We start from the raw sequence: 25,136 nt of genomic DNA on the forward strand, positions 1-25,136 counted from the left end.
TATCCCATTCTTTCTGAGAGGTAGAGAACAGGAATGAACATATTATGAAAGAGATCGATTCCACCCCCCACCCCACCCCCTCTCAGGAACTCAACCAAGTCAGTTTTTTTCAGCTTATATCTTGGCTCTTTCATGTTTCGGAAGCATTAAGAACCAGAGTTTCTGCCCATCACATGTCAAAGCTGAAGAGATAAATAAAGAAACTAGAGTCTCTTGATTTTAAACTGATGGTTTATTTGCCAGCATTCTACAATTTGAAGAATTTGAAAGGATTTTGAAGAAAGGCCAATCTGTTGCACTGAAACCAAGGGAGAGGAATTTAAGAATAAAATGAATTAAAGAACTGATGAATTAAAGATCTTGGATTGTGAAACAGAACAATTAAAAACAGGTTTATATGATGACCTCTTAGAACTGGAAATGTATGTTACAGCAACCACATGAAAGGATTTCTTCTATGGCATAACTGTTCTATCAAATAGCCATAAACCAGGGCTAAAGAACCTGTGGTCTTCCAGATATATTGCACTCCAACTCCCATGATCCTTTGGCTATGCTGGCTATGGCTTCTGGACACAGAGGTTTAAAATATCTGGGAGGGCCACGGGCTCTTCAAGACTACAGTAACATATGCAGACATCTTACTACACATTGAATCTCAGTATCACTTCTGGTCACTGCTAATGGTAGATTGTGCTGGTGCTAGAATGACAACTGATTTGTGGTTGGCCATACTGGGTATAACCTGTCCAACTAGAAGAATGGGGTGGCTCCCTTCATGTGAGTAGTTGTGCTGTGCAGATCAGCAATGACTCTAGGACTTCATTCGATGCTTGAATTATATTTTTACAGATTTGCCAGAAAACCAAGTATACCATACATTAAAAGCTATTCAAGAGAGGCTGGATTTAATTTCTAGTTTCTTTGTCTATTAAGTCAGTCTGATCTCCATCCTGTTTCATTGCAATGCAGTTCTTTCTTTAACAAGAATTAAGTGATATTATTGTATAAATAAAAGACCTATGCTTTTTCCTAGCCTTTCCCAAACTGACACTCCCAGATATGTTGGGCTACAATTCCCATTACACACAAGTTGAAGACCGATAACCATGAGACAAATAACACATAACAACTCTGGTGGAAACCAAATTGAAAACAAGTGCTATTTATTATAAACTGAGAAGTGTCTCTTTTGCTGTATCTGGTAAGGGATTCTGTGCAAATATTAGTATTTAATCAAAACTATGTGCTCTTTGCTAAACACATTTTGATTCTACTATTTTACATAGTATTAAGAGTGCAACCTGGATAAATTATAAATCACGTATTGTCACGTAATTCATAGTATCCTCTCACTTTTAAGAAGAAGGTTGAGAAGCCCTGCTCAATTTGACAGCTTCCTGAGCTCCCATTCCCAAGGCAGTGACATTTTTTCTTTGGACTACAACTTCCAGAATTTCTTAGCCTTGGCCATGTTGCCTGGGAGCTGTTGTCCAAAACAGTTACATTTCAGGCTCTGTTCAAATGCATCCTTGTAGCTTGATTGCCTGCCTTTAAAAGAAAACTGGGGTTCTTAGAATCCTATTAAGCTGCCATCAAAGTTCAAATTCTCAGAATCCAATGATTCAGCCAATATTAGGGACTGTGATGATTCATCCCTTTCAGTAAAAAAGGACAGCCATGTTCATGTTCTTGCATCTATTGAACCCAAGATCATAGTACATAACACATGAAGCTGTGGGTTGCTTTTTCATGTATAGAATCATCAATAGATAATGATCATTAATCTAATAGGTCTTCTATTTCACATTAGTCTGAAGAGGTAATCTCTATGTGGAAGAAAGAGACATACTGAAATGACTGCAGCCCCAGACAGATACAGGTTAAATATCCTTTACCCAAAATGCTTGGGATCAGGAGTGTTTTGCATATATGTCCATAATAAGGTATCCTGAAGATAGGACCCAAGTTTAAACACAAAATTCGTTGATGTTTCCTATACACCTTGTAGATATAGCCTTAAGGTAAATTTATACAATATTTTAAATAATTTTGGCCATGAACAAAGTCTGCATGTGAGGAACCATCAGAAGCAAAAGTGTCACTTTCTAGCCACCTATGTGGGCAATTTTGGATTTTTAGAATTTCTCTTTAAAACAAAATCAGAAGAATATTAACATAAATGATCCTTTGCATCATTTAGGAAATACCTAACATGCATATTACCTTTAAATGTTCAAAGAGTTTCAAATTATGCATTATGGAGATGTTAACTCTCACAAGAATCCTGCAAGGTAAGCTAAAATCGTCATGTCCCATAAGCAGATATGAAGATTGAAGAAGAAGGGATGGGGGGGGGGGGGGGGAGGCTTAATGCATGACTCAGTTTTCTAATCCATGGATGTTTCATACAGTACAACCCCTTATCCGTTGGGCCAGTATTTGTAGTTTGTTTTATTCCTGTCTGACAAAATACGCATTACCTGTTTATTTTCTAGGTCCTCTGGCATGATTCTATGGTACACTTGGACTGGAAGGCCTTCATTTCCATAGGGTTCTCTAGTATCCACAGTTTGACATATCCACGCAAAGTTTGGGGATGTATCCCCTGCAGAAATAAGTTCATACTGCATTTTGAAACAACTGAGGAACCACATAAAATGGAATGGAAATGGTCAGTTTGTATGGTCTGTTATGACCTCATCACATGGGCTTTCAGCCCGCTCCTAGGACGCTGCTGAGACACAGCCAGGACTTAGCCTGACGGAGTGCATCACATGATGTAGGGATCCTTCCAGCAGGGCTCCATGCACACTGCGTCTCGACAGCATGCTAAGCAGCAGTCCTGACGACATGGGTGACAACCTGTGTTCTCATGGGACAAGCCGGGGACAGCGCTGGAGAAACCAGGGCCAGACGGATAACAGTATAGGATGGCAAGAAGGTGGGGCGGGACACTGCTCGACGGATTTGCCGCACTAACCCATGGATGCCCCTGTTGTCCCCTGTCTTAAGGACTACCATGTGATGAGGTACTTAGTCTTCACCCTACAACATGAGTTGCAGCCAGCTTGAAAACTGATTTCATCTTATTCAGAATCCCATATTTTGAGGCCAGATGCCTGCCTATTTTAATTTTCAAACACCTCTTTGTACGATTAAAATTTCATTCAGCAATAATAGTCATAATGATCATAACAATTTTAAACAGTTGAAACAGTGCTCTAGAGAGGAGAAGGATGTAGCAGATTAATAATGCCCTTCACATCCACCAATTGGTTCTGTGTACAGCCAGCTGCTACTGCTGCAAACTATCAAACCAGTTTTCTTTGAGCTCAGTCTTGGAAGAAAAGATTGATCTCAACAAGCCTTAGCAGAAGGACTTCTGCAGTAGTCCTGCTATTCCAGGTATATATATTTGTATATTTTTCAAGGCAAAAGTGTGGTATAGCATCCCTCTGGTATTCTTTCAAGTGACCAGAGATAGTAAAGAAGAAAGTTCAAATTTTGACATTTGTGATATATAAGTATAAAATTAGTTCATTCACATTGCAACAATTCGCAGGTACTAAAGCTATGTGTGGGTGCTTCATCTAGTTTCTTGAAAATCAATCGAATGGCTGTGAAAATTGATTGAATATAATTATTGAGAAGCTTCTATGATTATAAAATATGCAAGTAGTATTGTTAGATATACGTGTGTGTGTGTGTGCGTGCATCTGTTTCATCTCTCCATTCACTCTTGAGTTACACAAGGCTCCTTTCCATGCCAAACACACTGTAAAAAGTACAGATTTTTCACACTTGTTCAAGTTGCAAACAAGAATGTGTGCTTAGGGCTTATTAGAAACCAGTAATCAAATCAATACAAAAAGAATCAAAGTACTGAATATCTGTTTCTAATAATATCATAAAACATAATAATTTTCTATATACAAGACAAATGCTTCTATTAAAAACTCTAAAAACTCAATGCTTTGGGTCCATATAAAAATAATGTTTATATGTTTGTATATATATTCCTTCTCCGTAGTGTCACACTCTGTGCAACTCAATTTGTTTTTGCTTCAGCTGGTTTGTCAGCCTCATCTCCTGATAAGGTGCCACTTCCATATTTCTTCACCTTGGTCTCTACTTTTACAAGTCTTTGCTTGACTTTGGCTTGACCTGCCGTGTATTCTGCTAGGAGTCTAGCAAACCTGGTCTGAAGAATGTCCAAAGCCGATTCAAGTTTCCCTATTTTTTCTTCCAGATCTCTGGGGTCGGCTCCTGCTTTTGCTGCTTCCTCATCAATTAAATTATCTTTCATCAAAATTTGACGTCCTTTTTCTTCCAGAGCTTTTTTGGCCTCTGGGTACTCTGTAAGAGCTTCCATTAGATCATCTTTGGACAAGCAAAACAGATCAGAATAACCTATGCTCTTGATGTTGGCTGTCCTCCTGTTACCAGATTTGCTACCTTTGATGTTTAAGATGCTGATTTCTCCAAAGTAACTTCCATCGCTTAGGACCACAAACTGTGTTATGCCATCATCAGCTACAACAGCCAGTTTCCCTTCTTTGATTATATACATTTCTCTGCCTATGTCCCCTTTCTTGCAGATATAATCTCCAGGACTAAAGACAGTAGGTCGTAACTTCAACACCAGCTCAATAAGTAGCCCGGCTTCACAATCTTGGAAGATACGGACTTTCCTCAGTGTATCCAAGTGAACGTTAATGGCAATCTCGGCCTTCAGCTTATCAGGAAGGTATTTGAGAACTTCTTTCTCTTCCACTGTTTTCTTATTGGTCCACAGGTAATCAAACCATTTAATAACCCGGGCTTCCAAGTCTTTTGTGACTTTTCGGAAATGCAAATACTGCTTGATAGAATCAACTTTAGCCTGGAACTCTGCCCTGGAAGCGTTCATGTTAGAAATCATAGAGCCCACATTACCGACGATGGTAGCAAAGATAAGCACACCCACCAGAAAGTCTATGACTACAAACAGATACTCTATATCTCTCACAGGAGGCGGAGTTTCTCCAATGGTGGTTAACGTCAATGTTGACCAATACAAACTGTAAATATACTTTCTGGCTAGGCGCCCATGTTCTGGATGTGACACATTGGGATAAACCCAGGTATCACTTCCAAATCCTATTTGCTTTGAAATGGCAAAAAATATACATGCATTCCAGTGGATAATGATCAGAATGTACAATACAAGGTTCCCAATACGAAACATGTTTGGGTAGTTTGTTCTTGTTTCTGTACGGTCAAAAAACTCAAACAACCTGGCAATCCTCAGGATCCGGTTAAATCGCAATTCAGGATAGTTCATTCCAAATTTTAAATATGCCAAGTCAGTTGGAAAAAGGGAAAGTAGATCCAACTTGAACTGTCTAGTGGATTGGTAATTTAGTCTTAGCTTCTTTTCATCACGAACCAGCAGCCCTTGTTCAAGGAAACCTTAACAAGTGAGAGAAATGAACAAGAAGAACAAGTGATTTATTAAAGAGAAATGTATACATCAGAATGCTTCTCAGATATCTGTAAATGCAAAATATGTTTCCATACTCTAGCTAAGTTACTCTTCTGCCCTATACATCTTCGTCATTGTTGTGTGTCTTCAAGTTGACTCAGACATATATTGGACCTATCCTAGAATTTATTCAAAAATGTTTATTCAGAGGAACTTTGTCATTGCCTACTTCTGAAGCTGTCAGACATTGGGTTTCCATGGTTGAGCACAGATTACAAACTCTGGTCTCCCAATGTCTTAATCCAACACTCCAACCACTGTGCCATGCTGGCAATACCAACAGTAAGTAAATAATAGTTGGATGAAGAGGTCATAGTTCTGAAAAGTTAGTTTTTAGGGAGAAGATTACTGAAGAATCCTTGGAATTGTTATCCAAAAAATAATCAGCCACAGATTTTTTTTCTTCTTCCAAGCAGCAACCTTCATTTCCTCTCAGGTTTTCAGACAATTCCCACCTGACCCACATAGCATTACCAATAATAAAGGGCTGTGGAAATGAAAACCCAAGCATCGGGGTGGCAGGGGAGAATTTCTGCACTGCTCCACAATATGAGCTCAAACGTCTACCTCTGCCTTTCTGATTCTTCTGTTTTGATCCAGTCTCACCAACACTTTTAAAAAGGGAGCCATTACTGCATTTCTGTGGTGGGAAAATGCTGAAAATGAAAGAACATACCTGTCCTAAATCTGACAAATGTGTCCATGATGTAAATGACATCAGAGGAATAATCTAAAATAATCCAGAGTACAAGGTTTTCCATTTGGAGCTCATCAAAGCAGGCTCTAGAAAAAACAGGAGATTTGTTCAGAATTAGCTTCTTGTCCAGGGACTATAAATACCCTAAAAGGCACTAGATCCTATCCTAAGCAGGGCCAACCTTCAGAAAAACTAGATGGGAGACCACTAATTAGTGCCAGGCACTGTAGGCTATCTGTGAGAGGAAGGAACTAGGAAAACCACCTTTAAGTTTTCATTACCTAAGAAAAATCTATGAAATGCATGGGGACACCACAAGCCAGTAGGGAACTTGAGTCACATACCTACTCACCCCTGAACCCAGCAGATGTTAGTGAATGAACTAACCACTGAATAATATGGCTTAATATTGCATAGGAAAGAGCTACAAACTGAAATGATGAAGCTGGCTATTTTCCTAGGCTTGTCCTCCTTGATGCAGAACCAAAAAATGATCTGTTGTGTGTACTGCATTAAGTGAGTAATGAGGTGGAGATGAGGACGATAGCCACTGGTTGCAAAGCTGAGCAGAAGGAATCAATGCAGCTCTCCTAAGCCCACGAGATGGCGCCCATGGGCCACAGAAAGCATGGAGGTTGCTTGCACAGATCTGGGAGGTTTTCTGAGATGCTTCAAAAAGATCTGGGTACACAGAGCAAATGGAGGAAGAAGAACACTAGGGTATATGAACCACTGTCTTAAAGGACTTGCCCAAAATAAAAAGATGGCCAGAAAGAGAGAGAGAGATAAAAAGGACGAATGAGTTGAAGGGCAAGTGGCCTTATACTTTGGCAGTCTCTGGATATGTTGAACTATGAGTCCCATGACCTCCAGTCAGCCTGAATAGAAGGATGGCATCTGTAGTCCAGCACATACGGAGGGCATTAGATTGGGAAAGCTTGGCAAGGAATCTTCTATGTATAGGCAGCTTCTAACATGTTTTAAAAGGGGGGAAGCTGATTTAGAGATTGTTTTTCTCAATACGCTCCTGTGGTTCTTTCTGCATTCCTGCAGTGATATAATACAAGTAAATAAAACTCTTCTTTTAAAAAAAATGAAACCATGATGGAGTGTGGAAAAGGAAACCACATCCCAGCAGTGAATATTAGAGTAGTGCTACTTAAAGTGGTAGTCCATGGACCATTGCCAATCATGAGCCTTCAACTGCCTATATCTGGAAAGGTTCCAGGAAAGAAAGAAACCGGTGTAGGCAATGGGCACAAATATGGCTATGGAAAAAGTGTGCTAGTCCTCCACATCAAATAGCGTAAGAAGTACTGAATTAGGTACTTTCCAAGGCTCGCTCTATGCCCCACCCCAGCAAATCTAAGAGGTAGAAAACAACTCAAAAGCTGAAATCAAAAGTGGAAGCAACAACAATAATTGCAACAACAAAAACAGACATAAAAGAATTATTCTTACCTACAAACTAACAAGCACCAGTTATAGAAGACTGGTGTTGCAATTATGGTTAGCCACCTGTAATACAGGTTGCTGGAAGGATCCATCACAAAGACCTCTTTCTTTTTCCTGGAAAATGGAAACATACAGGTGTGTAAATAAACATGAACTGTCACAGAACCAGGGACAGCTGGTGGTTTCCTGTCCGTGCAGCAGTTGGTTTTGTGCACATACCAAACTTTTAAAGAGCTATCCAAGGCGTTGAATCCTATTTCCCCAAGCAGCTTCACCACCGTTACAGTTCAGATTAAAACGGAGAACAACTCATGGCTCCCACAGACATGTAAGCCATCACTGAAGCCGACTCTCCACGTATCATTGCTCACTCTTTCAGCAGAACGCTGCTATGGTTGCAGCTCAAAGGGGTAATTTAATTCAGGACTGATAAGAATCCATGGCACCAGGCCAGCTCAATACCTTCAGGACCATCCTTACACTGAAGCTGACAGGTACATCTTATCCTCACTCATCAGCAAAACTGATTGTATGCTTTTGTCTAAATACACTGGAATGTACTTAATTATACACTTCAATCCAAAGTGTTCACTGGACCATGAGGCTTGAATTGATGAAACTTAAACTGATTGAAGGCCAGTAATGTTCATACAGATGTGAAAACCTTTCCCATCAAATTACCAATATACAGCCTTCTTCAAGTTGGGCTACATAAAACTACACCAGACCAAAAAGAAGAATAATTTTTAGGTGCTTTTCACCCTGACTTTATGTATTTTACCATGAGCATAGTACTATGTCACAATATATAATATAATATAATATAATATTATTTATATATATATATATATATATATATATATATATATATATATATATATCTCACATTCACAAACAAATAAGGACAGAAGTCACCTGAGGCATGTTCTTAAGCAAGTTAGCTACTAGAAAATTGAATACTATCACAACATATCTATTACTACAAGCTTACTACCAGTGTGTAAAGTACACTACTACTATTACTATTGTTTAATGGTTTGTCTTTTGCAGCAGAGTGTACAAAACACACTTGGGATGTAATCTTTGCAACACACGTCCTGGAATGAGACTTCACTTTGCCTTCAATGCACTCAATTTCATTAATTTTTTTTTGTCATGACGTTGTAAAGAAACAAATCCTTATGAATGGGCATGTGTTTAAGAATTTATAAATACAGTTGTGATTCTAAGGAGATTAACAAAGATGTAAATTCCTCTGAAACATGGGTTGCGTGGTGAACATCCATAATCTAATACACATTACACATACGATTCTAAGACCCATTGAATTCAGTGGTGTTTACTTCCCAGTTAACATAGAAAGGTTGATACTGCAGAGGGAAATAATTTGGTTAGGAATAATATCCATGTGTTTCCATTTGCTCACTCTTGTATCGAAAGCGGGCTTGATGTTGGATTATCATGCCCTGCTGAGAATCCTATTACGCAGGACGTTTGTTGCAAAGATACAGCCTTTTCAGTATACTTACTCTTCTTCCTTCTTTTTATCATCCTTTTTGACATCTTTTTTCTCCTCTTTTTTCTCCTCTTTCTTTTCCTCCTCCTTTTTCTCCTCTTTCTTTTCCTCCTTTTTCTCCTCTTTCTTTTCCTCCTTTTTCTCCTCCTTAACCTCTTTCTTGTCTTCCTTCTTTCTGCGTAATACAGTGTAATAAACTTAGCAGAATTCAGAGTTTACCAACACCTCATCTTAATACAATATATTGGATTTCAGACAGATTTGAACAAACCAGCCTAAATTCACCAAAAGTGGAATTCATGCAGAAGAGGCTGGATTACATATATTGATAGTCCTGACACATACTGGGAAAGGAGCTACACTGGGAAAAGAGGTGGCTGATTTGGTATGAGGCTTGCTCACTCTTTAGGAACTTACTAGTTACAAATAAATTTCCAAGTCTATATTTCCAAACCTAACCTAGGTTTAGGAGTTCAGAGTTGGAAGGAACTTCAAAGATACTCTAATTCAGACCCTGAAGGAAGTCCACTACTTGATTCTTTTCGCTTTTCAAAACCCACTTCACTGCTTTCATTTTGGAGTCAGTTCCAGCATGAGCACTGGATTAATCCCACATGAAACACTCAGACATTTTGCCTTGTTTCCTGAACCAGCTGTGAAATTCTGTCTTAATTAAAGGGCATTCAATTATTTCAAAGTAACTCTGCAGAGATTTGCACTGCACTTGAGAGGGGAAATGGGGAGAGGAGGAGGATCCAGCAGCACCCTTATGACTGACCTGTTTTAATATAAGCTTTGTGGGTTTTCAAGCAACTACTTCAGATGCACTGATGAGATTAATATTAAAGCCATAGGGATAGCATAATAGGATACAGAAATATATAATTTGTGGCAAGGCTGTAAATCTTCTGTAGGATTATACAGATCTGTCAGGCTTTTTATGCTTCTGCAGGATAACCCAGCTATCACTTTGGAAACTACTGCACTTAGTAGTCTTTCCTTACCCAATGATTTATTACAATTTGTTACTTTTGACGGCTGTTGGCTGACCTGGGAGCACAGCTATGGAAAGCTTAAAAGTTGACTAACATGGAGCCTATGCTTCCATCCTCATTCTCACTGCTGTAACCGCAATGTCCAGGTTTTTTTGTACTATGAATCGTGGCCAGCTCAATTCCTTTGGTGGTACTGTGAGGAGGGTAGAGATTCATGGGCTTATTGAGAAAATGCTTTTGGACAACACAGACCCTTGGGAGAATATAGAGTGAAGAGCTAACCCTAATGCAGATTCCCCCGCCCCATACAAGTAAACAAGGAAGGCAGGAATTAAAGAACCGCTGTTGTTTAATCCCCTAGGAAATAACACCGCAAGCTATGAAGTGAAGTAAAGTAGTTTAGGATGTAAACCAACGTGGAAATAAATTACTTCTTTTTGGAGAGTAGATGAACAAACAACTTGAAATGTGTCCCTTTGGGGAAAAATACCTTGCAGGATGTTAAAGTATAAAAATAGTAGATATGATGACAGGCAGACTGAAGACACAACAGAGAGAGTGAGATATACAGACAGGCTGAAATCCTGCACTGTAGATAAAAAAGTATGAAGTTTTTCTCCACTCCTGCAAGACTTGTCTTCAGGGTCCACAGCCATTTAGTGTAAAGTGGGGTGTGTGTGTGAAGGAACAGCTGGATATGAACCAATAGACAGTCACAAAATGACCGGGGCAATAGCTGGGAACCCCTGAAAGTTTTCCAGAAGTCCAAGAGAAAGATGCCATCATTTTGCATGTGGCTACAGGGGTAAAGCAGTTTTTTTTACAGCATATCCCCTTCTCAAATGACCACTAAAGGGTTGTGTAGAGGAAGGACTCATAGGTAATAGCTGAGATTCAGGAGGGGAGAGTCAGGTCAAAAGTGGAGCTTTCCCCACTGCCAAGATATCAGTATATCAGTGTTATACTATCATATATTCCTTACAGGATGTCAGACACAAACTTAAAAGAACATAAAGATTACATGGTATGGTCCCTTTGCGCGCGCACACACACACACACACACACTCAATAATTGGAGAAAATCCAAAAAAATCATATTATTGAAGAAACTGAGGAACTCTTTAAGAAAAAAAATTGATTGTTTGTCTTCTACAGAGGAAAAAAAATCCTCTTGCAAAAGGTTTTATTTTTGGAAATTTAGTTTGGAAGGAAATGAACAAGAAAGCTAGCCTACTCTTTTTCACATTTTATTAAAGGGAGGGTAAGGATTAGGAGAGACAAGGCAAAACCAGATTGTCCATGTTGTACTTACTCTTCATTGGTGTTGTTGGAGTAGTTGATGTTAAATCTGGCCAAAGCCCATTGACTGTCATGAGTTAAAACAAACGAATGAATAAAGAAATGAATGAATAAATGAATGAATGAAGGCGCAGTATGCAGAACAACACAACAAACACAAATATCTCAGTCACTATATTAGCACGGATCATCACCACACAATCACTGGCTGGACTGTTAGTCCTTCTCCCATATGCTGAAAAGATTAAGGAGGTCAACCTTGACTGCAGCACTAAGCTCCTTTGCATAACCATCCAGGGCACCCATTTGCCCTCATTCACGTGCTGCCTACACACGTTTGTGTTCAGGCCTGGTGTCTGAAGCACTTTAGCCTGCTCTCGGGCGTATTAATGCTTGACAGTTGAGCTAATTATAACCTCTGTTTGGCTACAGCTCCTAAATGTTCCCCAAGCTTTTCCCGTTACCCTAAAAGCAACACCGGCAAGATTGACAAGACAAAAAACAGAAAGGTCTCCTTTTGCTACAATGCCCACAGTCAGTGGAAAACATAGCTCCAATGCTGCAAATCCATAATAATAAAAAGTATTGGAATGGGATATATTTGCTGTTTGTGGGGAGTTTTAAAAGCAATGAATGATATGTTAGCTTAGTACCCTGTACCTGTTTTTTTGTGTGTGTGTCAGGAGTGATTTGAGAAACTACAAGTTGCTTCTGGTGGGAGAGAATTGGCCATCTGCAAGGATGTTGCCCAGGGGACGCGGGATGTTTGATGTTTTACCATCCTTCTCTCATGTCCTCGCATGGGGAGCGGGAGCTGACAGAGGGAGCTCACCCGCTCTCCTCGGATTCAAACTGCCAACTTGCCAGTCAGCAGTCCTGCCAGCAGAAGGGTTTAACCCATTGAGCCACCGGGAGCTCGCTTGTATCTGATGAAACTAAAGGAATAGAGCTTCACAACTCCAAGCTGTGATTCTTTCTCCAGGTCTGTTGCACAGAAGGTCTGTTGCACAGAAGAAGCAACAGACCTGTGATGTATGGATTTCTGCATCAGCCCTACTTTTAAAAAAGATTAGAACAAGATAACAGTTTATCTAGCCGCATGAAACCAAAAAATTCCTTGTTATTATCACTGGTGTATGTGCATGTACACACATCCATTTATTCATCTTTCCAGGTCATCCAAAAATGGAAAAGACAATAAAAATGAAATACATAACAAATTTTAAAAGGCCCTCATGTGATCTAAAAATGCCCTGGTCACTTCAACATAAAAAGTAAAGAAATGTTTATTTACTTTATTATTATTCCGTCTTTCTGTCAAGATGACTAACAACAAACATGACACAAGACAAATTCAAAAGAGAGCCAATGTATTAAAATATGAATATAAAAATTAAAAAGCAATTAAATATTTTGTCATGAAGTATAATGACAATATATTCAATTAAAATGCAATAAAAATGATTAAAACTGCATTTAAAAACTACAGAGCTCCCCCAGCCCCACTCCAAATGCCTCGCACACTACCCCTAGCAACCCTCTCCTCATTCCAGATACACCTGTCACCTGATGGCAGCACGGGATGATACAGTTTCACAAATCTAGTGATCTGAACCAAAAAGATCTCATTTGAATTTTTTATTTCTGCTTCAATAGAATGAAATCTGGAAAATAAGTTATACATAATAGATATGTCCAGATCTTGCCTAATGTGAAATGTCTGGAAAAAAATCAGAGACCAGAAGCTGGGAAGGGTTTTGATGTTAATACAGAAGACTGCACCGCCCTGCCCCTTCCAGGCTTTGAATCCAGTACACATTCATCTAAGTCAATGGCAACATTCATGTTTTCTAAAGGCAACATTCAGAAAGGATGCTCGGCTCTCTTACTTTTTCAATCCATCTGCATCTTCATAGTTCAACTGGGAGATGCTGTCTCTGCTTGAAAAATCTTTGAGCTCTGGCCCTCGGATACGTTCGAGGAAAGAATCCGGCCTTTGGTCTTCATGGTGCAGGTTCCTCCTGGCCCAGGATCTTAGCGACAACACAAGCCATGATAATCTGAAAAGCAAGAGGGATAAAGAATTATTGTGAAGTGAATTTGACTCGGTTAACAACTGCACAGAATGCTTCACAAAGATGGCACTCTGTATTCCCTATAGATATCAGCACAGTTATGTCACCATAGTCCTACCTGCAACTTTTGGGAGTGGTTCATACCTCTCTTTCCATTTGATCTATCCACAAATCAGTGAGCAGCACCATTCTTACATTTGAAAAGCAGAGTCAAGTTGCAAAACAGAGGTCAGGTACCAATACTGAACTTCAATTAATGAGGAAAAAGAATCCACCTGGAAGCAGTGATCTTCCTTTCCCTTGGAGCCCGATAGCCAAGAAACTGTTCCACAGATAAGGAGAAGTCTTTGGAGTTGGCTTTGCAGCATCTCCAAGGGTGACAAGGAGGAGGGAAAGGGAAAGGTGTTTGATCACTCTGGAATCACATTAAATCTAGGCCAGAGGTATTTTGTGGTTAGCCAAATTTATTAAAGCTCTATCAAAACTTTCCTATTTACATGATTTTACGCTTCTCACAGGATAACATCAATCTGATGCGGTATAATTTGCTTTTGTCCAACTACTGTTGAGTAGAAATGAATCTTCAGTAGGGATATGAAAGCACTGCTTTAACATTTTGCCAACAGAATAATCAGAGTTTGGGGAAGTTGTTGTTTTGGATTATTACAGCTCAGAGAATTTCTCAGTCAGCTTAGCTGCCATCATCATCATCATCATCATCATCACTACCAACTCAATTTCACCATTTACCGATTATCAATGTTGCTATTGAAGCTCTGGAAATGAAGTCATAGCCACGTTAATAAAACCTACACGCATGAACTTCCTTAAACGAGTTTTACCCACAACAAAAGCAATTTTTAAGAGATCAAACTGTATTGCGTGGACTGCCAAGCTTGCTGATGCAGCAAGCTCTGTCTTGCTTTGCTATTCTGTAAAGATTCTGGGTTACCACTGCTTTCGAGTGAGAGTTTAGCTATGCTAAATATAAAATATAACTGCAACATATGATGAAACGCTAAAAAAACATAGAAACAGATAGAAAGCCAAAAAACATTTAGCCAATAACAAGTTTTCACTGTCACTTTAATGATCTCTTATTGAACAGAGAAAAATGAGCTTTTGTGCCTCGGTTAAACTATCCCATATAAGGGAACATCCTGAAACTGGAATACCAAAGAGTACAGACCAACTTACCCTTCGTTTCATTTCTAATAGTTCAATATGAGCGAAGCTTGTTTCATAGACAATGCTGTTGGCCATCTTTGTCTCTACAACTTGTTTCCAGTACAAATCTCAATCTCTTGTAAGGTCACTGTGCTAACGCTATAAAAATGATGCTTACCTAGCCATAGCTCCACTGCCTGTGAAGGAATTCCTTCGAGATTCAGGCAGGCCACCGGTCTCCATGGAAATGACTTTCTCCAGTTCTGAAGATGTGTCCTCTTCACACAGCGAGTGGGTCCTTCAAAACCAAGCAGTAAAAAAAGAAGAAAAAGAAAAAGGCATTGAATCTCTTTTGAGGTTTGTGTTCTATTCTTGGAGCCCCTTCCAGTCAGGCAACTGTGGAAGAACACACATGTATTGCTCCATCATGGATACTACTATTGTCATGAGTGACGTTGCAGAAATCACCATGCATTAATCGTCTTCTGCCTGAGTGCTCAATCTGTGAGTGGTGTCAGGAAAAGGTTTTGTGAGACAGAATTGCTGACAGCTATATCATCTACATGTTTATTAGATTTTTCCACCAGACCCATTCAAGATGGCTAAAACAGAGCATGAGAGGTGAATTAGATTCAAATGTCCCTCTGGAATTAACATTCCAGTCAAGAAGCTCAGCAGATACTCCAATCCACCTTAGGATGACACATGCAAGTAGGATAGCATTTGTGCATGTGAGCGTACATAATACTTTTAATATTCTTCATCTTCTTTTGTTCTCACTGAAGTAGCTCATTGAGATAAACCACTAGTACAGTGGGCCTTGGGTATCTGCTGGTATTTGATTCTGCTTCTTAGCAGGGGGTTGGACTAGATGGCCCATGTGGTCTCTTCCAACTCTACTATTCTATGATTCTATGACCCAAAATCCAGGAATGCTCAAGTCCCATTATACATAATGGTATCATAAAGTGGTGGCCCTTATATAAAATGGCAAAATCAAGGCTCATTTTGGTGATTTTTTAAAGTCTGAGTATTTTGGAGCTGTAGATGCTTGGATATGAAAAGCCAACTTTTTTTTTCTTCATTTTATAGATGGTGAATGAGAGTAAATGACCACATCTATAGCTGAACGCCTATACAATTTCCAGATTTCCTCCAGATGTGCCATGTTATTCTATCCATGTGTACTGATCTCTTTGGCTTGGCTTATTCCTATCTATCCATTTGTCCATCATTTCATCAATTCATTTCATATCCTCCATATGGGGAAGCATGTGTGAATTATAAGACTTTCTCTTGGAAGCAAAGGAGTTTCTTTGGTCATCTTCTTCTTAGGTCTTTTTGCATCCATGGCATAGATACCTCTGAGAGGTAACAAGCAACCACGACAAATTGTCTTAAAATGCATGGCTTGGATCTAGGATCTGCCTTCTATGGAAAAAAAGGACTCTGCCTCAAACTCGTACATTAGTATATATAGTAGATGTTTATGAGAAACTTATCAGGATGAGTGAAACAGCATTTGTTACCTTTTGTTCCCCTGCAAATGATAAACTGAGCTATACTTCTGGTAAAGGTTGAGCATCCTTTATCCAGAGTTCAGTGTACACAGACTTTGTTTTATGCACAAATTCATTAAAATATTTATATAAAATTACCTTCAGTTGATGTACATATGAAACATAAATGAATGTTATGTTTAGACTTGGAGACCATTTCCTAAATATCTCAATATATTTGTACAAGCGAAATAGGGAATTCCAAAATCCACCCTTTTGGTCACAAGCATATTGGATAAGAGATACTCAATACTGACTTAAACAATAAAATGTGAATGGCACCCTAAAGAGTTAGTGCAACAATTATTAGGAACATTAAAATATATTTTAGCTTGTGAAAGCCAGTATAACACCAAATTTAAGATTGCATTCCCCTCTTCCAATCTCAGAGGTTTGATGTGCCTGATTCTGAAACAACTGCATTGGCTGCCAATAGAACATCGGATCTCTTACAAGATACTGATCCTGACATTTAGAGCTCGAAGTGGCCAAGGACCATTATATCTTAGGGACCGCCTCATTCCTTTTTTTCCATCAGTGGTCACCTCGATCCTCCCAGGAAAATCTCCTATATGTACTGGGCCCTAGGGAGGTACACCTGGAAGCTACAAGGCGTAGAGCTTTTTCGACCTATGCTCCAATTTTGTGGAACTCATTGCCTCCATATGTTAGAGCAATGTCGGAGTTGTGACTTTTTGTAAAAGTGCTCAAGACTTGGCTGTTTGGTTGTGCATTTAAGTAAATTAGATCTAATTTGCCAAATAGTCACCGTTGAATGTTTTTATGTTGAATGTTTTTATATTGTGGAATGATATTTTAAATTGCAAGTCGCTCGGAGCACTCTGGTGGAGAGCGACTAATTAAGAAATAAAGTGAAGTGAAGTGAATAACTCATTGAGCTATTTTTTCTGTGTTCAAAGAAAATTATTGGGTGAAAAACTATCTATTTACAATAGGTTAAAGCACAACATAGAGATTAGCATTCACACTAAAAAAACATTATTCTTTATGGAATTACCACAAACCCCTTAAAGCAGTGATGCATAAATCCAGCATTTCAGAAAAACACATCATGCTGGTTTAGGCTCCTCCATGAAGTCACACTGCACCATCATGGCTACTATTGTGGGTAACCGGAAGTGATGTCATATCACTTCTAGTTATTTTTATACACCCTCTAAGATTTAACAGATGAAAATTAGGGCAGGATTGACTAAGCAACATCAGAGTGTGGCCAAGATGACAAACAGTATTAGTGAGGAAGAAAACACAAACTAGGAGGTGCAGCAGAACTTTGCTATTGCCTAAGCCTACAGAGAAGGTCATGACTCTACTTTTTTATTTTGAACTTAGTTTGCAGCAACTGAAGGAAAGTGTGGACAAAGGGAGAAAGTGGGAAAGGGAGAAGGAGGGGAAAAGGATATTAATTGTGACTATCGCTAACAAATGAGAATAGTGGGAGTCTATACCTTTCATGGTATATTAAGCATAATAGTCGCCCTTCAAAAAAGAGGGTGCAACTATTATGTGGGGAAATACAAGGCCTCCATGGCTTGGCAGCCAAAGAAGGCCCCACAGGCCTTGCCTGCTGACACGTGGGGCAAACAAGACCTACCGGCAGCCAAATGAAGCTCCATGGGCTCTGTGCTGGCAGGTGAGATCGGTGAGACCTAGGAGGCCTCCAGTGGATACTGGCAGCTGAGGCAGGCCCATAGTTCTGGCCAGCCAAAGCTAGAAGACATCCTTTAGCTGGCAGCAGCCAAACAAAGCCTCCTAGCTCACCCTGGAAGGCACATGGGCAGGTGAAGGCTCCCCGACTTGTGTGCCTTCTGGCAGAGCTAGGAGGCCTCTCTCAGCTGGTGACAGCCAGGGGAAGCCTGCTAGCTCTTGTGCCTTCACCCCCTGTATGCCTGCCCCTTGAACATATGGGAGCTGCTCCAAGGGTAGGCACATGGGAAGGAGTGTGACTATTATGCAAGCAATCCTTAAATATGAAAAACGGGACCCCAAAAGAGGAGTGCGACTATTATGCAATGGCAACAATTATGTGATAAAATGCAGTATACACGTGGGTCTTTTTTTCTGCCAGAAAAGGTGGATAGGGAGTGCTGGGTTTTTTGAATGTCAACTCTCCACTGCAAGGGTTACATGCAGCCCACAGGCTTTGCAATCACCTCCCCTGGGCCAGAATCACTCCAAATGCACAAATAGTCTTCTGTGAATAATTTGCAGATGTTTGCTACATGCATCCCTTCTCTGACCCACCAACCAGACTTGAACATATAAAGTCAATGTTTTTGGTTTATTTTAAAAAGTCTCGGATACTGTGTATTTCGGTGTGGCGTAGCGGTCTGATCATTGGACTACAACTTCATTTGAATCCCTACTTTGCCATGGAAACCCATTGGGTGACCTTGGGGAAGTCATATTCTCTGCACCTCAGAGGAAGGCAAAGGCAAACCCGCTGTGAAAAAAATCTTGCCAAGAAAACCCTGTGATAAGTTCGTCTTAGAGGTGCCATAAGCCAGACATGCCTTGAAAACTCCCAACAACAGATTATTTGGAAGGGATGGATTCATTCTTTTGAGTAGTAGTCCTTTACAAGCAGATTCTGTGTGATGCCCACTCCATCCTCTTTGCTGTCTGTTTTCCCAAACCAAGTTGATAGATGTCTGATGTCTTTCCCATGGAGACATTTACTGCAGTATATGTGACCCTGATATAGTTCCAGGGCAGAAAATTGACTCTGTACCTACTATAGTTGCCCACATTTGAGTTAGATTGTAATTCTACCAAACACACCTGCCTGGGATTAACCTGAATCAGTGCAACATATAGTGAGTAGACATGTATTGAATTGCTCCATTGTAAGCTATACTCCCATAGCGTTTCAATAATTAAATCTGGTTTATTTTTTTGCATTTAGAGATACCAAATATTTCTATAGTAATTATTATTACCTGATAAATCCATTTTCAAGTCTATCGGGTTCGTTGTCAATAGATGTTAGAGACAGCCTATGGATGGCCGGGCAGGAGTGATAGGTGTCCACTTTAGCCATTTTGCTTTACATATCAGCCACCAAATGGTACCTAGAATACAAGAAAACAAACCTTAAATTCTTCACCAAAAGAGGACATTCAAAACAACTTTTGTAAAAGTCAAGAAGGAAAAAAAAGAGGAAAATCCATCTGAAGACCTCTGTTATTGAAACCCTCATTCCGCTCAACAATACTTACAACTCAGTCCTTGATAAAATTCACTCAACCTTCCAGTCAAAAGTAATAATATGAATACAAACTGATCACACTGAATTTAATGGGACTTACTTCCAGATAAATATGCAGAGTATTGATCTACACTACTATATAAAGCAGATTCAAACTGCATTATATGGCAAAGTACATCCAGCCTTACTTCATTGTGTTTGGTTATATCCTTGGTTAAGCAATAGTCCTATTGTGGAGCAAAATTATTTTGCAAGGAAAAAACAGTCATTTTCTGTTGTTAACTGTTATTTGTCTTACTGAGGAATTAGATTTTAATTCTGTTGTCTTATATAATTGACAGCAGTTTATAATTTTAACATTTGTTGGTCTTTATATATGCCTATTTTTAATTTAAGTTGATACCATGGTTTTTTTTCATGTCGTGGTATCTCCCTTCTAACCTCCGCCGGGAAAATCCTCGCAAGAATCCTTGCAAACCGCCTTCTCCCTGTCTCAGAAGACACCCTCCCAGAATCCCAGAATGGCTTCCGCCCCTCCAGAGGAACAGTGGACATGATCTTCACTGCTCGACAGCTCCAAGAAAAATGCAGGGAACAAAACCAACCTCTGTACATGGCATTCATTGACCTTGCAAAGGCATTCGACACAGTGAATCGCAGCGCTCTCTGGACCATCCTCCAAAAAATCGGGTGCCCTGACAAATTTGTGAACATCCTGCGGCTCCTCCATGATGACATGATGGCAACAGTCTTGGACAGCAACGGCTCCCAAAGTGACCCATTTAAGGTTGAATCAGGTGTCAAGCAGGGATGTGTTATTGCCCCCACCTTATTTTCCATCTTCATCGCTATGATACTTCACCTTGTTGATGGGAAGCTTCCCACCGGAGTGGAAATCATCTATCGGACAGATGGCAAGCTATTTAACCTCAGCAGACTGAGAGCCAAAACCAAGGTCACCACAACATCTGTTATAGAACTCCAATATGCTGATGACAACGTAGTCTGTGCGCGTTCAGAAGAAGACCTACAAGCCACTCTAAACACCTTCGCAGAAGCATACGAGAAGCTCGGCCTCTCACTGAACATCGAGAAAACCAAAGTGCTCTTCCAACAGGCACCAGCTAATCCCTCTGCAAAGCCAGGAATACAGCTTAACGGTGCAACATTAGAAAATGTTGACCATTTCCGCTACCTTGGTAGCCACCTCTCCACAAAAGTCAACATCGACACTGAAATACAACACCGCCTGAGCTCTGCGAGTGCAGCATTTTTCCGTATGAAGCAGAGAGTGTTCGATGACCGGGACATCCGTAGAGAGACCAAGGTGCTTGTTTATAAAGCCATTGTCCTCCCAACCCTGCTCTATGCCTGCGAAACGTGGACTGTGTACAGACGTCACACCAAACTCCTGGAGCGTTTCCATCAGCGTTGTCTCAGGAAAATCCTGCAAATCTCTTGGGAAGACAGGCGGACAAATGTCAGCGTGCTTGAGGAAGCAAAGACCACCAGCATTGAAGCGATGCTCTTACGCCATCAACTCCGTTGGACTGGCCACGTTGTCCGAATGCCCGATCACCGTCTCCCAAAGCAGCTCCTCTACTCTGAACTCAAGAATGGGAAACGGAATGTTGGAGGGCAGGAAAAGAGATTTAAAGATGGGCTCAAAGCCAACCTTAAAAACTGTGGCATAGACACTGAGAACTGGGAAGCCCTGGCCCTTGAGCGCTCTAATTGGAGGTCAGCTGTGACCAGCAGTGCTGCGGAGTTTGAAGAGGCACGAACGGAGGGCTTAAGGGAGAAACGTGCCAAGAGGAAGGAGCGTCAAGCTAACCCCGACCGGGACCGCCTTCCACCTGGAAACCGATGTCCTCACTGCGGGAGAATATGCGGGTCAAGAATCGGTCTCTTCAGTCACCTAAGAACACACGCCCAAGATACCAAGGTTGGAAGACCATCGTCCTCGAACGTCGAGGGATCGCCTAAGTAAAAGAGTAAGTGATGCCTATTTTTAATTTAAGTTGATACCATGGTTTTTTTTTCATGTCTGTAAGAGCCTATTTGACTCCTGCATATTAAAATTTTCATTCATATTAAAGCAGTGGGGAATCTGTGGCATTTCCAATTTTTTGGACTATAATTTCCATCATCCCTTACTGTTAGCAGTGATGGTTTCAACAGATGAGAGTTAAAAGCCAACTGCATCTAGAGGCCATTGCTTCCCTATACCTGCTCTAGAATATTTAAAACAACATAAAATGATTATAGTATCTTGAATGGACACAGAAATGTTCTGGAGTCTCAAAATTGATGGCAATGCTTGACATAGTCTCTCTTGTTACAGAGCAGATCCTATCAAATACAGTAAAGTGTTAATATCACAAACCTTGTAAGTTGAACATAAAGAATCTAATTGGCATTTTTAATAACATCTAAAATTCTACGGTTTCACTGGCAAACATTGACCTAAAATGTGTATATTGGGCATGTGGTAAAATGTAACAAAATGCAAAATCCACAAAAGAGCAATGCATTTATGGGCCAACCAAAATGCAGAAAATATATCATGCAAAGTTTCGAAAGCTTCATTGGTTTCTTCATCAGACAAACATATTAAAAAAGTATACAGGAGAAGAAAAGCTGTGATCTTGTGGGTTTCAGGAGCAGCCTGGATCTCAAGGGAAGTCCTTTGTCTCCATTCACATGGCTGAGAAGGGGAGTCTTCCACCTACATTGATATTGATACACTGGCCTGCCTTCTAGACCAGTGGTTCTCAACCTGTGGGTCCCCATATGTTTTGGCCTTCAACTCCCAGAAATCCTAACATCTGGTAAACTGGCTGGGATTTCTGGAAGTTGTAGGCCAAAACACCCGAGGACCCACAGGTTGAGAACCACTGTTCTAGACCATCTTAATTGGCAATAGAAATAACAAAATGTAAGCCTGTGACTCTGTCACATGACTTAAACCCAGATGTAAATTTGCAATGACTACAGGTGATATCAACCAGTCTGAATAAACCCTGCCATCAAACATCTACACCTCCCAATATGACTTCAATGATATTATTATATACCTGCTGAACATCCTATCTTCTGGGTAGGAAGAGAGAGAAAGTGATATAATCTCAAATTTATAAAATTTAATGTAATTGGCCTCAGCCCAATTGCTAGTCCCATTGAATAAATCCACTGAAACAATGGGAGCTTGATAAATCAACACTTTTGAAAGATCGTTGCTTCGGAAAATCTCCTATAGCAAGGATTAGCTATTAAATTTACGCTTCTTTAAAAATTGCATGTATCTGTAACTATGTGGCTCCCTGTGACTGCATGTTGGAATCTGTAGTGGGTTCAGTGGGACTATGGCTGGAGACCAGGATTTGAATCCCTGCACAGTTTCAGAAACCCAAAAGGTGATATTGTGTAAGTCACACTCTCTCAGTCTCTGAGGAAGGGAAAGGCCAATACTGTCTGAATAAATCTTGCCAAGAAAACTCACTACACATTTGCCTTAGGGTCGCCATAAGTTGGACAAAAGTTGAAGGCACAAAAGAACAACAAGGTGGTTCTCTATCATAAAGTTACATGCTCTAAGCAGGGTTCAGGAATGTGTGGCCCTGCAGATACTGAGTTGCAGTTCTCACCTGCCTTAGTTGGGATCACCAATAGTGAGAGCTGCTGAGAGTTGCAGTCCAGCAAGGTCTTGATGACCCCATTCTCATAAAACAATTGCCAGGACGTACTTAATACTTCTTGTTCAACATCAAAAAGAGAGGTATATATGCATATGTCTAAGTTAGGTATATGTTTGTCAGCCTTAGGCACCAGATCCCATCTGATCTAAGAAGCTAAGCTGAATCAGTCCTGGCTATTACTTGGATAGGAGACCACCAATGAATGCCAAGTACCATAGGTTATATTTCAAAGGAAAGAACTGGCAAAACAACTTCTGAGTATTCCTTGCCTATGAAAACCTTATGAAATTAATGGGGTTACCATGAGTCAAGACATATAGACAGACAGATGCAATTTAATATTTTCCAGCTTCATGGGGGTATGCTCAATTCTGGCCACAGAGGGAGCTGCCACTTCATTGTCCACTTGTGACACTGAGTCCTTGATGGTAGTACTTCCTCATTCCTTTCCGCACACTGCTGGAAGTTTTTATGGTATTGTAAATTAGTTAAATTAGCCTCCCACATAAAGAGGTACCTAAATTTTCTACTCGGCAGATGCAACTGTTTTTTTCTGCTTAAGTCAACAGCGAACTAGGCTATTAACAGTCGGGCACTCAATCCGACCTTGGCTTCGATCTCATTACGTCTCGGTCAGTAGTGATTTATTGCAGGTGGCTACTAACCAGAAGCATCACAGACTGGACTTTGTGTCAGCAGGACTGCTGACCAAAAGGTCGGCTGTTCGAATCTGGGTGAACAGGGTGAGCTTCCATCTGTCAGCTCCAGCTTTCCATGAGGGGACATGAGAGAAGCCTCCCACATGATGGTAAAACATCCGGGCGTCCCCTCGGTAATGTCCTTGCAGATGGCCAATTCTCTCACACCAGAAGCAACTTGCAGTTTCTAAAGTCACTCCTGACACAAAATACCCTCTAGCTGCAGATAGATTTTTTCCATTAACCAATGCTTCCCTCCCTCCCTCTCGCTGGCTCACTTTCTTCTTTTCTAATCATGTTGTGGAATCTTTCTTCACCCTAAAATGTACAACAGAAGCCATAGCAGTATATTTTTCTAATCTATATATATAAAAGAGTGATGGCATCAGGGCAGCGGACAAAACAACAAAACTACAGGCCCCCCAACCTCGAAATTTGACAACACAACCCATCATTCACGGCTCTAGGTTGATACAACAAAAAGAAAAGAAAAATAAAGTCCTAATTACAGGGAGAGGAATAATAGTTTTTATCCAATTGCTGCCAGTTAGAAGGCTAAGCTCCACCCACTTGGTCTCCTAGCAACCGACTCAGCCCAGGGGACAGGCACAGTTAGGCCTCACTTAGGCCTCTTCCACAGATTATCAGATTTTAACTGGATTATATGGCAGTGTAGACTCAAGGCCCTTCCACACAGCTATATAACCCATTTAGAATCTTATATTATCTGCTTTGAACTGGATTATTTTGACTCCACACTGCTCTATAATCCACTTCAGTGTGCATACCAAACATAAAGACTACCATACAACAGACATTCAATACCACCACTACCTCAACAATTTCTCACCAACACCACCAGACAACGCCACAGCAATGCGTGGCTGGGCACAGCTAGTTACTAATAATATGTTGCTAGTAGGATGAGTGATAGAAGATGAGTGTGGCCCCTTCCACACAGCTGTATAAACCCACATTAAACTGGATTATATGGCAGTGTGGACTCAGAAAATCCAGTTCAAAGCAGCCTTGATATTCTGGGTCATATGGCTGTGTGGAAGGGCCCTAAGAGAAAGCAAAAGAAGGGAAACATGAGTAAAAACAAGCGTAGTCAAGAAAATTGTTGGGGAAGGAGAATAAAGTATACGAGAGGGAAGGAATAGGAATAAGGAAGGAGGAAGGAAGAAAATCAGTGAAGCTAGGAAATGTGGAAAGTGGTAT

General features: G+C 40.4%; 1 protein-coding gene across 2 annotated transcripts in view; it reads right to left on the reverse strand.

Annotated features, from left to right (window-relative positions):
* Nucleotides 1–213: 213 nt before the first annotated feature.
* cnga3 (cyclic nucleotide gated channel subunit alpha 3) overlaps nucleotides 214–25,136 on the reverse strand; it is a 39,645-nt gene continuing 14,722 nt past the window's right edge. Inside the window, exons 2-9 of one of the 2 annotated variants that reach the window (XM_062975369.1) lie at nucleotides 19,251–19,382; nucleotides 14,910–15,029; nucleotides 13,379–13,549; nucleotides 11,503–11,556; nucleotides 9,209–9,370; nucleotides 7,686–7,793; nucleotides 6,204–6,310; nucleotides 214–5,454 (exon numbers count right to left, since the gene is read on the reverse strand). In XM_062975369.1, the coding sequence (XP_062831439.1) occupies nucleotides 4,052–5,454; nucleotides 6,204–6,310; nucleotides 7,686–7,793; nucleotides 9,209–9,370; nucleotides 11,503–11,556; nucleotides 13,379–13,549; nucleotides 14,910–15,029; nucleotides 19,251–19,351 (2,226 nt within the window). In that variant the 5' untranslated portion in view covers nucleotides 19,352–19,382 and the 3' untranslated portion in view covers nucleotides 214–4,051. The remainder of the gene's footprint in view (nucleotides 5,455–6,203; nucleotides 6,311–7,685; nucleotides 7,794–9,208; nucleotides 9,371–11,502; nucleotides 11,557–13,378; nucleotides 13,550–14,909; nucleotides 15,030–19,250; nucleotides 19,383–25,136) is intronic. The other variant, XM_062975370.1, reaches the window with a different exon arrangement.

The sequence above is a fragment of the Anolis carolinensis genome, chromosome 3, assembly GCF_035594765.1.
Source record: "Anolis carolinensis isolate JA03-04 chromosome 3, rAnoCar3.1.pri, whole genome shotgun sequence".
Lineage (NCBI taxonomy): Eukaryota > Metazoa > Chordata > Lepidosauria > Squamata > Dactyloidae > Anolis > Anolis carolinensis.